The sequence below is a fragment of the Apis cerana genome, linkage group LG1 (assembly GCF_029169275.1).
Source record: "Apis cerana isolate GH-2021 linkage group LG1, AcerK_1.0, whole genome shotgun sequence".
NCBI lineage: Eukaryota > Metazoa > Arthropoda > Insecta > Hymenoptera > Apidae > Apis > Apis cerana.
In genome coordinates, this window is record NC_083852.1 from 10,782,434 (window position 1) to 10,796,738 (window position 14,305).

The following is a 14,305-nucleotide window of genomic DNA, read 5'->3' on the forward strand; positions in this document are numbered from 1 at the left end:
ATATTCATATTCAACTTACGGGTGTTTCTACAACGAAACTCATTTCGGAATTATCTTGAGAAGCATTTGCCCAAGCTTGAGAGAGAGCTTTACGCGCTCTCTTTCCGCCAGGAGCACTATTCTCTTTACCCCGTCGTCTAATTGTACTGTAACCAGAATCTTGAAGAATAGTACTAGTTCCTACTAAACTTTCACGATCGGTTTCCTGTTTGATGATCTCGGTTAGAGCATCTAAACGACTGGGGGTAGCAGGTAACTGAGTAGTCGCGCCGCTGCGCCGTTCTAATTCTGCTAATGCATTTTTGAACGGTGTTGGTGTCCTCGGCGTGTTGCCATCTATTATAATAATAATAATATAATGTAATAATGTATTATTATTATAAATAAACATTTTATAAATCAAAAAAATAAATAAAAACATACCATTTTGACTTCGCCGAAGACCAGTAGGTTGTGGTGTGGTGAGTGGACCAGGGCTGCTGCCTTTAGGAGTACTCGCTCGTGGCCAGGAAGATGTCTCGGGACTCAGACTGTTCAAAAACTGTGACGGACTGAATGGCAATTGTTTAATAGGTGTGGATGGGGTGGTCTCACCAGTCTGTTGTTCCTGTTGATTTATTATTAAATAATCAGACTGGCTCACATTATCAGGAGTTTCTGTCCTCTGTTGAAGAACTTGAATATTTTTACGTCGACGTAAAATTGGGGGTGGACTACTCCTTTCTTTCTCCGTTACAGCACCAGAAATCTCTTCCAAATCTGGCATGGGCATTAATCTGATTTCTGAATTTTTTGAACTAGTCGCTTCACCCTGTATTTGCAAATCGAAATACCTATAATAGTAGATACATTAATAAATAAATAATTCTTTTCAATTGTATTTGGAAAATTTTATATTTTTTTTTATTTTATTCATACTTTGTGAAGGGTGACATTTGTGCAGTCTTGACTCTAGAAAAGGAACTTCCCGTTTTTGAAGGGGAGTTTAAACGAGATTCATTATTATGCGATCGTTCATTCAAACTCAAAAGACCTTGGAAACTCTGATTATTCTGTTGATTATCCCAAGTTCTGGTCCATTGCAATTGATCAATGCCTAGAGTATGTGGCTGTACATTAGTCAGAGTTGAGGTATTGTCATTATTCGTTGATTTTAAACAATTCTGACTGGAGATATCCTCTTCTGAACAAAGATTATCTTTAGAGGATACTGATGCTTCTATTGCTTTTCTTCTACCTCTCCCTATTAAAAATACTTATTTTCATTAAATGTTTCATTTTTAATAATCTTCATTTCTAATACATAAAAATGCATTAAATTCTAATTATTAAAATAAATTAATTTATTTTTTTAAATTTTATATATTTATTGGAATTAAAAAATGAAAATTAATAAAAAATTAAGAAGATATTATTATTGATTAAAGAATGAATGAATTATAAACCTCTTGTGCTTGTTGATCTACCCTCTTCAGTTTCATATTTTCTTCTCATAGTGCTATTCCAATGATTTTTTATGGCATTATCAGTTCTGCCTGGTAGTAATTTTGCTATTTTTGCCCATTGATTGCCTACCCTACGATGTGCTTCTACAATGATTCTATCTTCCGCTTCTGTCCATGCTGTTTTCTTAATACCCGGATTTAAATGGTTATGCCATCGTTCTCGACATTGTTTACCAATACGGCCTTTCAAATGTCGTGCAATTAATGTCCACTTCTTCGGTCCATATCGTTCCACTAATTCCACCACTTTTTCGTCTTCCTGCAAACAGGATTATTAATATAATAATATTAATATAATAATTATTAATATATTATTAATACAATAATTTTTAATTATTTATATTATATATATATATATATTTTGATGGTTGATACTATCGAAATTGATTCATAAAAATTCGATAGTTATCCTAAATATTACCAAAAATAAATAATTAGAAAAGTTTATAATAAAACAATTATCTTAAGATTTTTTTTTCAATAACAGGATGGAAAATCAATAAATATCTTGAACATCATATATTTTATTTTGATAAATTATCCTATATTTTAAAATCTCGTATTAGTATTAATCTTCAATTAAAATTTCTATTAATTTAAAACCATTATATTGTTAGTACCACATTCTTTAATTCCAAATATGCTTCCAATTTATAGCAATCACATAATATCGCATGAATTGTATTAAAAATAATTATTTCGATTTTTCATCATCAATTCATCAAATATATGAAAAAAATTTTAATCTTCCAATAGGCCATCTAGCAAACATTGCCAAATATTAATTACCAAATAGCAAACATTATTGCTGATTATCTGATATAAATCTATGTTACATAGATATGTAACTACTTGAGAATGATTGACTGAAATCATTCTGATTCAAACATTATCAATTGCTTCCAAAGAATTCCGAAGAATTTTTTCTAGCGCCTCTTATCTTGTTGATTGTTACCAAAATCGTCTTCAACAAAGTCTTCATGTGGATAAATTCTCACCGGAAGGCAAACCCAACTCATGGAGTAATTTCTTGAAAGCAAATAGAAGTATCGAACAGAGAACGAAGTGGTAGATCGAGAAGACGGCGGAAAGGAAAGGAAAGGAAAGGAGAAGAGGATTCACGCGATGCATGATGACCGTCGGTGCACAGAGGAAAAGAACGAACGAAAAGAAAAGGAAAAAGAAAGGGAAAGACAGAGGAGTAAGAGGAGGTTGCACCGAGGACGCTCCCATACCATGAAAAATCAGGTACACACCAATGTGGCCCTCCATGACGGCGATGTCAGAGGCTTTACTTGCCCTTGGCTGTTGCCAAGTGCATTGGCAAGACGGCGATGCAGCATCTCTACAGACCTCTCGTGGCTCTTTTTCTTATTGCATACCCCACCGTGGCGACCCTCAGCGGACAGACGGAGAGCTTTGCCTCCGCTACGTGTAGGCGTATGTACTGTGCAGGGCCGTGCCGTTATGAATTTGAACCTTCGAAATTTAAACGAGTCGGAGAAACTTGATCGCTAGTTCCTTAGAGGTGAGGCAACGAGAATCTTGAAGCATTTTTAAATGAGTTTTGGTTCAAGTTTGGTTTTTATTGATTATGATGAAATTGATTAGGCTTATGGTGTTACTATTGACGCTAATAATGATCTATATATCATAGTTTGCAATACTGGAGACATCTGGTGATCAAAAGAGGAAGCTCTTGATATTTTTTAGTAATAGATGATCTTTTTTACTAATAGAAGGTAGGATATGTATTTTTAAAATACATGTGAAGAGATATATGTGTTTTATATTATAAATATTATAAGAATATTTTAAGAGAGTGATTTTGAAATTTTAGTAAAATATTGAATCTATTAACTGATATATGTGAGTTGTTAAATAAATATATAAAATAAAAAGCTTCTGATCCAAAGAAAAAGTTCTGCAGAACCGTTATCCAACTTTTAATTTAAAAGTCTTCTCAGTTTCATATTATTTGAACAGATCTGGTCCCAATAGATGAAGAGGGTGTAATGGATCTTTATACTTTCATTTGACGTGGACTGATTGGCCTCTATTGAAAATCAGGTTGATTGAATTTCATTGATTTTTCAATGATACAATATAACTATATATAATCTATATACTTCAAATTAAAGTATCAAATAAAATCATAAAGTATCGCTAAATGTCGATAAAGATCTTATATATCATATATATACAAGATATTATATACAAGATATTTATGATAATCGAAACAATGAATTATTATTTAAAAAATCATATTTTAGTTTCAAATTCTGAAATCCTAAATATTAAATTTTTTAAGTTTGCATATAATAAAAATTAGGTTTCTCAATATTTAAAAAAAAAATATTAATTAATAAACTCCATTAATTTAATTCCACTAATATACCTCTTTTGTCCATGGTCCTTTGACTAATTCCGGGTTTACGACCTTCGCCCATCTCTGCTGACATTGAACATCACTTCGATCCGGAAAGTGGCTGGCTATGGCATCCCATCGAAGTCCAGTCCCAAGTTGTTCAGCATTGCTCACTAACTGTTTTAATACAGCATCCTGAAATCCATTTGAAAACATAAATACCTTAATCATATACATATACACACACACACATATATATATTATGTATGGAAAATATAATATACAGTGTGAATAGAAAAAAATTGTAATAAAAGTCCTTTAAAGTTTGAAAATATTCTAAAACAAGTGTACTTGAATTTTATATTGTTGAGCATTCATAAAACTTATGAAGCTTGATAAGTATAATTCGAGTGAATAATTTTAAATTATTTTAAGTGAATAAGCTATTTAAAATAAATATTGTATTTATTCTTTTGAGATTGCGTTAAAGTAAAATAAAACTGTGCTAAAATATTGTCTTAATAAATTATTAATTATATTTTCAAAATATGCTGATTTATATTTCATGTAATGATATATAATTAGAGAAGAATTTTTAATATTTATCAATATTTTTTTTATCAAAAGAATAGTAAAGATATTTTTATGAGAAAGATTAAATATATAAACATATAAAAACATAAAAAAAAAAGATCAGTAAACATGAAATCTCCTACTATTGCAATTATTATTAAATTAAATATTAAACAATTCTATGATATAGATGGAGTTATGAGTAGAATTGAAAATTCCTTTAAAATTAAAGAAATAATGAAAATATTCCAAAATGAATTGTAAAACTTTTTATTTTACAATTGCATCAAATTAAAAGAAGAAAAGAGATGAAAGAAAGAGAGAAAGAAGAAAAGGAAAAAGGTCATGTAACAAATGCATAGGATCGATAGGTCTGTGATATTTCCCACGGGAAACCATACGGCGCTCTTCGTACTCTATGGCTACGCATATGACTATGGGGTGGTTAAGGGCATCTGCCCGCGGACGTAACTCGTTGTAGAAGGTACGAAGGGTGGACCTTTTTTCGAGGCCTGTGCTCATTGTATCCCTCCCCTTTCGCGTTACATCTGATCAAAGTCACAGTATGATGACGCGGTCACGTGTACATTCTCAGAAATATCGAGCTCTTGGATAAAAAGGAATAGAAAAAAAAAAAGCATAGAACACTGCTTATCATGATAATTATAAATATCATTGATATCATTTAATTTATGTATATGGAACTCTCCAAAATATTTTTTATAAATATATTTTAGAATATATTTAAAAGATTTTTTTTAATATCTTTTTTTAAATTATAATATTTTATAATATATTTTATAATATATTTTAAAATATTTTATAAGAAATATTTAATAAATATTTAAATTAATAATATTAAAATTTTTTCATTATGTTATAATTATATTGTTAATAATTAAAATTTAAATGTTTCATTAATAAGATTAATTTTAACTAGAATATTTAACATGAAATTCTCAATTACCTCCTCTTTGGTCCATCTTCCTTTGTTTATATGCTTTCCCTGCCCATGACTGCTTGTATTTGTGTTTTGATTCTGAGATTGATTATCAGCTCCACGACATGCAATAGCATTGTATTCATTGTCAGATTCTCCGCCGCTACTAGAATCGTATCCAGATCGCGATCTAAGAAAAAACAAAGAAAATATTGTGCTTTCATAATTTACAAATCATAAAATTAAATTTGAAATTTAAAAATTCATATTTCCAAATTAAAACTGCATTTTTCTACACAATTATATTTACTAGTATCTTTTTTTTTTTTTATAAAAAAAATTAATAAATTAAATTAATGCTAATATCTGTTGTCTATTAATTTTTGTTAAAAATATTCAAACTTAGAAATAACATAAATGATTTTAACGCCTACATCATAAAATCTCTTATAATCCCTTATCTCTTTTTCTTATGATGACAATTAATTCTAACATAAAACTATGATTCAAAATGAATATGAAGATTCATAAGATCAAATGTGCGAACATGTAACGGATATAGCTATTTTTTGTAGAATGGTGAAGATGGGAAATCACGGATGGCTGACCATCCGACCTGTGCGTGTTTCTTCCTCTTCTTTGTCGAAGAAACTATCGCGCACTCGTTACCCCTTTGTTCTTCACCCTTGCCCTAAACCGCCAACCAAGAGGCAATCTTGACCACAGTCTGGCCAGTGTCAGTTTTTGTGGTTACTAGTGGTTTATTCGTCTTCTTTGTCTTCAAGGATTTCCTGTCGTTATTCATTCTTACCCTTTCTTCCCTTCACTATTTTCTAATTTTTTCTCTTTGCAAATTTTTAATCAAATTTAAAGAAAAAGCAAATTTATCTGAGCAAAAAATCAAAAAAAAAAATTTATTTGATTAATTTAATTTATCTTTTATATAATATTTATATAATATTGAAAGCATCGATAAAAATATATATTCATTCATTTGGAAAAAAATATAAATAAAATACTTATAAAGATACAATAAAAAAATTTTCTAAATAATTTTTCTAAATATTTTAGAAAAAATATATATATATAAATAAGCTCAATTGTTTATATGATTGAATAAAAATATTTTTAAGTCAAAAATCTTTTCTTCAAAAAACAATAAAAATTCTTCAAAAAAGAATTTCCATTAATCACGAAGTATCTTATACAGTGAATATAATTTCTTCTATATGTAGATGTTAAAAGGTTTTTTACATCAGTCAAGCTCATCTATAATAATCCTGTCAATCAAACAATATTCCTAATCTCAAATTTCAAGAGTATTATTTAATTCGAATCTAATAGTATTCGTTTAACTTATTAAAAATATTTAGAAAAAATATTCTTATTTATTAAATTTTAGTATTCCATTTTAATATTTTTTATTACAACAAAAATACTATTTCAAATATTTTTATATACTTTTAATTTAATTTTATTAATTAATTAAATAATATTATTTATTAATTTTATGAAATTTCTTTAAAGAATTTCATAGAAAAAACATTACTGATATAAATGATATACTATAGTAACCTATAAACAGACTTCAGTAGTAAAAGTCAAGAAATTTATGGAAGAAACAAGCCAGAGTTCATGTTACACAATACTCAAATGCAATTAGTCCAACAGTTGGCTCGTCATCTTAACGTATTTACATTCCAACCACTATAGAGTTTATGTTCGCAGGATGACGTAATTCGTCGACGATAGCCGGTCAGTTTGAGATGAAATACACATGTATATGTACTCCTATATATCCCACTACATAGAGAAATCAAACGCAACGGCCGACCGCTTGTTATGTTTACTGTTTCAGGCAGACCACGACCGCGTTTCCGCTGCAAGCAGTTATGTATATCGTATGAACCTTTGCCAAACGGCGTTCGTTTAACCCTTTTGTTTCGTCACAACTCCGCAAAGACAGCACTGTGATATCTAAGTGAAACGATGTACATAACTTCACGAAGCATTAAACATTATTCATATTTATTTGCAATTTTAGAAAAAATAATGTAATAATTTTCAATGAAAACGGAAATATAATAGAATGTAATATTCAATATATTTGAAAATTAACAATTTTTTCAGATCAAAACTTTTGTAATTATAATTATTTTATTAACTTTCAAATTTATAAAAAATTATTATAAAATAATCAAATAATATGCAAATATGCAATGTATATCATTTAAAGTTTAATATTTTTAAAAAAATATAGTAGATATAATTATAATAATATATATATATATTTATATATAGTTGAAAATGTATAGAAAATTATTTTATTTTTTATTTTCGAATTGGTATCAATATTATGTGTTATTGCTATAATATTTAAATTTCATAATCTTTATAATACTAAAAATGATTTAAAAAATTAACTAATAAGCCAATTTAATCATCTTACAAATATTAAAATGATAAATTATGAACTCTTTTTTAAAATAAAACTTATAACATAATTATATTCGTTGAAGAACAATATAACAAAAAATTGTTATCTATTACAATGACGAGTTAAGAAATAAAATTTCAATGTTGGAAATTATCAGTTATCTTGAATCCTTAATTTAATCTAGATTGATCATCGAAATCAATATTAACTTTATTGTTAATTTTATTTTATTATAACAAATTAAGAAATAATATAATATCAAAAGATATTTCTTTGGACAGAAAGTAATGATAACGATAACATTCACATGAATATATGTCATACTTATGTATATATATAATATATATACATGTTTGTTGTATGTATTATATGTTTTGAAAAATATATCCTGATAAAATTTTCATATTTTTTTTATCTTTACTTCTATCTTTATTATGTATATATTTAAGTATATTTTATAAACATTTTATTCTATTCTTCTATATTTTGTTTTCTTTTTATGATATATCAATATTCAACAGCAGAAAGAATGATTATTATTAACAAGATTTCCTAGAAATCTTTACTCATCACTGAAATATTATGATAGGGCGATAGAAGTCTGAAGAAAACTATAATAAGTTGGTAAGTCACGTGATTAACTCGCAATTTTTTAATCAACAAATCAGTCATTCCTTTTTTAAATATCTATTCATTTTTTTTATCAATAAAATCTCGAATAAATATCCTTCTTTTTATTGCTTCCAGTTTTCGTATTCTTCATACGACAAACGTTACGAGACATGCGTGCGCATATTTATTCTGGCACACACGTGGCAACAGTGCTATACAGGAAGCACGCGCATTTCATCTCCGCAGCTGTTTTTACATCGGTAAGAGAAACTCGTATAAAACGCAAACTGATATACCTTGTAATTCAGCATCTAATTGACGGAGTCTAGCAATGCAATCTTCGTTGTTCAAATATACTGACTTTCTGCAGGTGCACATATGTTTACGTTCCCGGCTAAGGACAAGTCGAGAATATGTTATGAAGCGTTAAGTCGCGAGGGAATGCTAGGAACCAAAAGGGGAGTGCCGTTTAAGTGGAATGTCTCCTGTATACAGGACGCGTCGTGGAAAAAAGTGAACGTAGCGAAATTCGTGAAACTATGCAAATAAATACTTGTCGGTGATTTGTTGCTCGATTAGCACGTGATGAGGCTGATTAAACAGCTGTATTGAATCTTATTTTTTTTAAGGAACTTCATAACCTTACTATTTAAATTTAAAAATAGAATTTTAAAAGTTAAAAGTCATTTTTGTAGATAGAATTCATGAATAGGAAAGAATAGATTTTTACAATTTGAACATAATATATTAACAATTATATAATCATAAGCAATATTGTTCATGCGGCAAAAAGATGCAAACTAGTAAAATTCATATAAAGCGATATATTTAAATTTCAAAGATGCGATGGAGTTCCATGATAAGCTAAGGTATCCAATCACAGTATATCTCTGTATCTCTAGATGACGCGGCTTCCATGAGAACTAGCTAGATATTTAATCAAGTTTTGATACCGAATTCTTAAGTTAAAAGAACTTATAAGAATATCATTTTTATGTATAGAATTAAGAAAAAAATTATATTTATTTAAATATTAAATCCCGTAGATTAAAATTATATTTTTGCGCATATGTAAGTAATAATTATATGAAATAAATATAATCTTTTTTTAGAGATACATGAAATTTCCTTAAAAAAGATATCTTCAGAATGTAAGAATGGAATGTAAATCGCATTTTTGTGCATCCTTCTTTTCACTTTCTATTTTGTATGTTTGACCAAATGAAAGTCTGAAAAAGCAGAAGCAGAACGTGCGCGGAATGCCAAAACAATCATCCGGTATTTGACTGTGGCTTCATTCAAATTTAAAAGTGAAAATGGAGAAGACGACATAAACTACGTACACGTGATTCTTTTCATCACGTGTGATCTAATATGTCATCTAACATGCCTATATAGATTTTTATATATTTTTTATATATGAAAATTATTATATTGACAATTATGTAACAACGTTTTTAATAAATTAAATGTGAGAAATTACTATTTTAATAATAAACAAATAATAATAAAGAATAAATATTAAATAATTAATAAAGCAATTTTTAGAATGTTGAATAAAGTATACATAATAAGCAAATAAGATAAAACAGATGAAAAAAATCTATTACTTAAATCTATTATTTAATTTTACTTAAAAGAAATACAATATTTTTTTTAGCGTTAGAATATTTCTTCTAGTATATTGAACTTTTGTGGCCAATTCTTTACCTATTTAGTCGTGACACGCGAAAAAAAAGATAGAAAGAGCGCTGGGAATCGCAAATATATACTCGAAGACGATCAGTATCCGTTCTTTTTTTTTTCACTGTGTTACGTAAAGGCTTTCGCCTTCGTGGAAGTTCTAACGGTCGCAGGCATCCTTGAGTTTAAATCCCGAGGCACGTGGCTGAACGCAGGACTTCCTCCGGCATTCTCACGATCCGCGAAAATATGTGCCCATTCTGTATATATATATACATATATACCTATACATATAAGCACGTCGTGGCGCGATAGCCGAGAGAACTGTGTAGATATATAGAAAGGATGGAGCACTGTGCGCACGCATGATGTTTGTTAACCCTAAGTGGGGGTGGTATATTCTCCTTCTTGCGTTGCTTCGTCGAAAGCATTGCAAATAAATTATAAAATGTCCACTGTTCATGAATATTTATACCGGTCAGACATCTAACGTTTTATTGATGACGATTGCGAAAAGGGATATGGGATGAGATCGGTCATCTTTCAAGATACAATCAAATTGATTTAAGTTGTAAAGCAATCAAACATGGGATATGTTTAATATACATATGTATGCACATATATAATGACTAAATGGATATTATGAATACCTTTAGAGTTTATAGTTCTGATAATTATGGCATTTTTAAATATAATATAGCAATTTTTGGAATTGCTTTTAATTAATTGTAAAATTTTATTTCCTTATTGTTACTTATTTATTTTTTTGAAAAAACTAAAAATGACTAAAAATAATGAAAAAAAGAAAACAGAAATAAAGAAAAAAAAAATAATTCAAAAAGCACATGCATAAATGCGGAATAACTGATAAAAATCATCATGATTTTACTCAATATGTGATATTCGTAGTAGAAACAAGGGACAAAGGAAACGACTCAGTCGGGACTACTCATTAATCAATTTAGGGTAGTAATTTTATATGTGTTATATATAGGATGATAGAGGAAGGGGAAGAGGAAAGGCAGACAAAAAGGAGACACAAGAGGACGTGAATGAGAGCGTAAAAGAAAGATAAGAATAATGGTAGTGACACAGGAAAGGAAAGAGTAATATGCTACCGGATCACGTTGGATTTTATATCTTCCTATCCTCTTACCTCGGTGCTTCTGACTTCCTGTTTGGTCAAAAGGATAATTATAATTTCCTGACAACCAGAATTTCTATGTAACATTTAAATTATGATAGAAAGATGAAAAGACAAAAAATAAAAATTATCAAATATTATTTCAATGATAAATATTGTATAAATATCTAATGTTACTTTAATTTATTTTATATTTTAATATACTAATTCAATATAAAAATTTGCAATTATATGTTTAGAATGATTTTGCTCCAAATATTTGAATGAATTGAAAACGCAAAATTCACTTCTCTTTTCCTTATTTCAATATTGTCATACAAATTGAATATATCTTACTAAGTTCCTATCCCTTCCCGAATTAGCATGTGAAACTACTGTCGAAGATCGAGGACGTCCGGTAGAAACTTCCAATAAGCTAATTCAACCTCGACGACAAGAAATTGTTAATCCTCGTGAGGCAAAATGAATGAACAAGCTCTTGCACTTAGCATTTACTTGAAAGGTGGCGGCACGAGCAGGTGCCCTGCAACAGCTGCCCCCTTTGTCTAGGACTTCGAACGCCGTATGACTTAAATGCAATATTGATAGAATCTTCAATAATGACTAATGATATTAATTTTTGTTTTTATTATTAAGATTCAATTTCATATGTTTTCACAATTCTATTTAATTAATTAGTTTCATAATTATAAAAAATGAAAATTTAAAATCTATCTATATTAAAAATGATTTATAAAAATTTTCGAAAATATCTAGTAATATTATCATAAACGAAATCTAGAATATAAAATATAAAATAACGTTTTTTCATGTAACAGAATCTTGATAATTGATTCTCTTACCATTTTCCTATCACATGCGACATTATCGATTCAGTACAGAAAACAATTACAATTAATTACCGTAAATAAAACTATATGTAATTTTTAACTATAAATTAATTGAATATTTATAATAATTGCTTTGATCTTAGAAAAAGAATCTATAAATCTCACTTAATCTCGTTATTAAAATCGTGATAGATTTAAATTGGAAATCTAATCATATATTGATATTATAACGACATCATAATGACTTATTTAAATCAAATATATATAAATAAAGTAAATTATAACACTTTTTTTTGTTGTGCACTTCATTATTATATCATTTCTTTAAAAATTTTAAGATTTTTCTATTATAGTATAGTTATTGATTGTATTCTTTTTAATGAAAATAGTATAATAAATACATTATTACTAAATTTTTACTAAATTATAGAGGGCGCAAAATACATTTTTTTTGAGGTTAGTATTCCAGAAATATGATATCAAATAAATTTTCATAAAATGATCTTTGTAACTTATGCGATGCTATTATTATCATTATCATATTAAATAATTATATTTTAATCATTATAATATCTTAATCATGCAAAAAAAATTTTTTTTTCTAATGAATTTTAACAAATCACATCAATTATAATGATGATATAAGATGAATATTCAGTTATGAAGTATTGCATTTCTCATATAAGAGAATATTTCAATATTTGCTAAATTTACTGAAATTTTAAAAATTATTTTTTAATTACAAAAAATGTAGATTATATTATTATATATTAAATATAGATTATATTAGGTTATTAAAACCTAACAGATATTAATAATTAAACTTCGTAATATTTTATTTTCATTTTTATTACGATTTATGATACCGACTTACGGTAACTTCATTGTATGTAAACAATCTGGAATCTACATCAATCTAGTTACATCAATCGATTCTTCAAAGAATTATTAAAACAACCAAGTAAATCTTCGCAAATTTTGAACAATAAATATCATTTCAAAATACAACAAGAAGAGGATTAACGAAACTATTCACCAATTACACGTTCATTCCCCTCTTCGAATTTACGAGTTATGATGAAAATCGAGCGTCTCGTGAGAAAGGGAGAGGAAAAAAGTACCCATCATTGCCACGTATACTGCTACTATGGACATCTGCCGAAGTTCCGAACTTTCCCCTCTTTTCGACCACTTCCTTACGCGTTGTCTGCTGTTCCCCTTCTATTCCACCATTTGCAACAAGCAGCCCTAAGGTTAGCAATCTTCCTTTTTCTTTCTTTTACCTTCCTTCCTTCCTTCTGTCCGCCTGTTGTTCGTCACGCAACAATAAGGTCATTGCGCGTACCAGTCGACGTCCCTTCTTGAGTTATGTCCATCGTCTGTATGTCTCATGGTCATGGTTTGTCGAAAAAACCAGAGGATAAACCCATATATATATTCTCTTTTATACACATATTTTCAAGATCATATCACACATAATATTTTTAGTACAGAGAAATGTATCAATATCCAAAGAAATTAAAAAAAAAGAAAATCGAATAATAATACAAAATTTCAAAAACATTATGATGAGATGTATTAAAAGATTGTAGATGAGAGCTTATCTAGTCACTACAGAATAGTAATGAAGGATTGGAGGATGGATTAGAGAGGTCAAAGTACGGTTTATTGTCTGACTATATATTTCGAAATTTATGAATATAGTTTTCAATTTAAATGATCGTTTTAACTATTATATATGACCTTAATATGAGATAATAATAAAATATTCTTGACGAATTTGTAATGAATATATGCGCATATATTTTTGTTTAGTAATTTTTCAACACAAATTATATAATACAATTTAATGTTTTTATTAATGTTCATTAATATATTACATTTCAACGATATAACTAATATAAACAATATATAAATAATAATATGTTATTTAATCATTAAACTATAATATATAAATTTGAAATAAAAATTAATAATTAATTTGAAATAGAAATTAAAAATTAATAATGAAATAATAATTTGCATATTTTCAATCTCTATTGCATACAAGATCTTACAATAAAGAAAGATACACGTAAAAGAATAATCTTTGATAATTTTTTTCTTCTAAATAAGATCATTTCTATCCTCTGTACGCGATTACATAACTTCAAAGACACACGATGCTTCAACATACCGGAAACCATTCTTCAAGTAGACAGATTCGAAGAGAG

At 28.1% G+C, this 14,305-nt stretch overlaps 1 protein-coding gene and 1 long non-coding RNA gene across 11 annotated transcripts in view; one reads left to right on the plus strand and one right to left on the minus strand.

Moving 5' to 3' along the window:
• The window catches only part of LOC108001786 (myb protein), a 35,985-nt gene that overhangs the window by 3,934 nt on the left and 17,746 nt on the right, over window positions 1-14,305 (minus strand). For 2 of the 6 annotated variants that reach the window (XM_017062980.3, XM_017062979.3), the window contains exons 2-7: window positions 5,414-5,576; window positions 3,904-4,068; window positions 1,446-1,764; window positions 919-1,243; window positions 424-833; window positions 20-336 (exon numbers count right to left, since the gene is read on the minus strand). In XM_017062980.3, the coding sequence (XP_016918469.1) occupies window positions 20-336; window positions 424-833; window positions 919-1,243; window positions 1,446-1,764; window positions 3,904-4,068; window positions 5,414-5,576 (1,699 nt within the window). Of the gene's footprint in view, window positions 1-19; window positions 337-423; window positions 834-918; window positions 1,244-1,445; window positions 1,765-2,294; window positions 2,436-2,503; window positions 2,652-2,740; window positions 2,897-3,903; window positions 4,069-5,413; window positions 5,577-14,305 lie in introns of those variants that run through there. The other 4 variants (XM_017062983.3, XM_017062987.3, XM_017062986.3 and 1 more) reach the window with 4 other exon arrangements.
• LOC108001793 (uncharacterized) lies at window positions 2,894-9,914 on the plus strand. Of its 5 annotated transcripts, XR_009828911.1 has the most exons (5): window positions 3,110-3,247; window positions 7,245-7,377; window positions 8,345-8,447; window positions 8,571-8,695; window positions 8,806-9,914. It is a non-coding gene; the product is annotated as an uncharacterized LOC108001793 (long non-coding RNA). The 5 variants fall into 5 exon arrangements; XR_009828909.1 differs by lacking the exons at window positions 7,245-7,377; window positions 8,345-8,447; window positions 8,571-8,695; window positions 8,806-9,914 and adding exons at window positions 2,896-3,033; window positions 3,492-3,575; window positions 3,992-4,420 and having other exon boundaries at window positions 3,117-3,247; XR_009828907.1 differs by lacking the exons at window positions 7,245-7,377; window positions 8,345-8,447; window positions 8,571-8,695; window positions 8,806-9,914 and adding exons at window positions 2,909-3,033; window positions 3,492-3,575; window positions 3,992-4,420 and having other exon boundaries at window positions 3,163-3,247.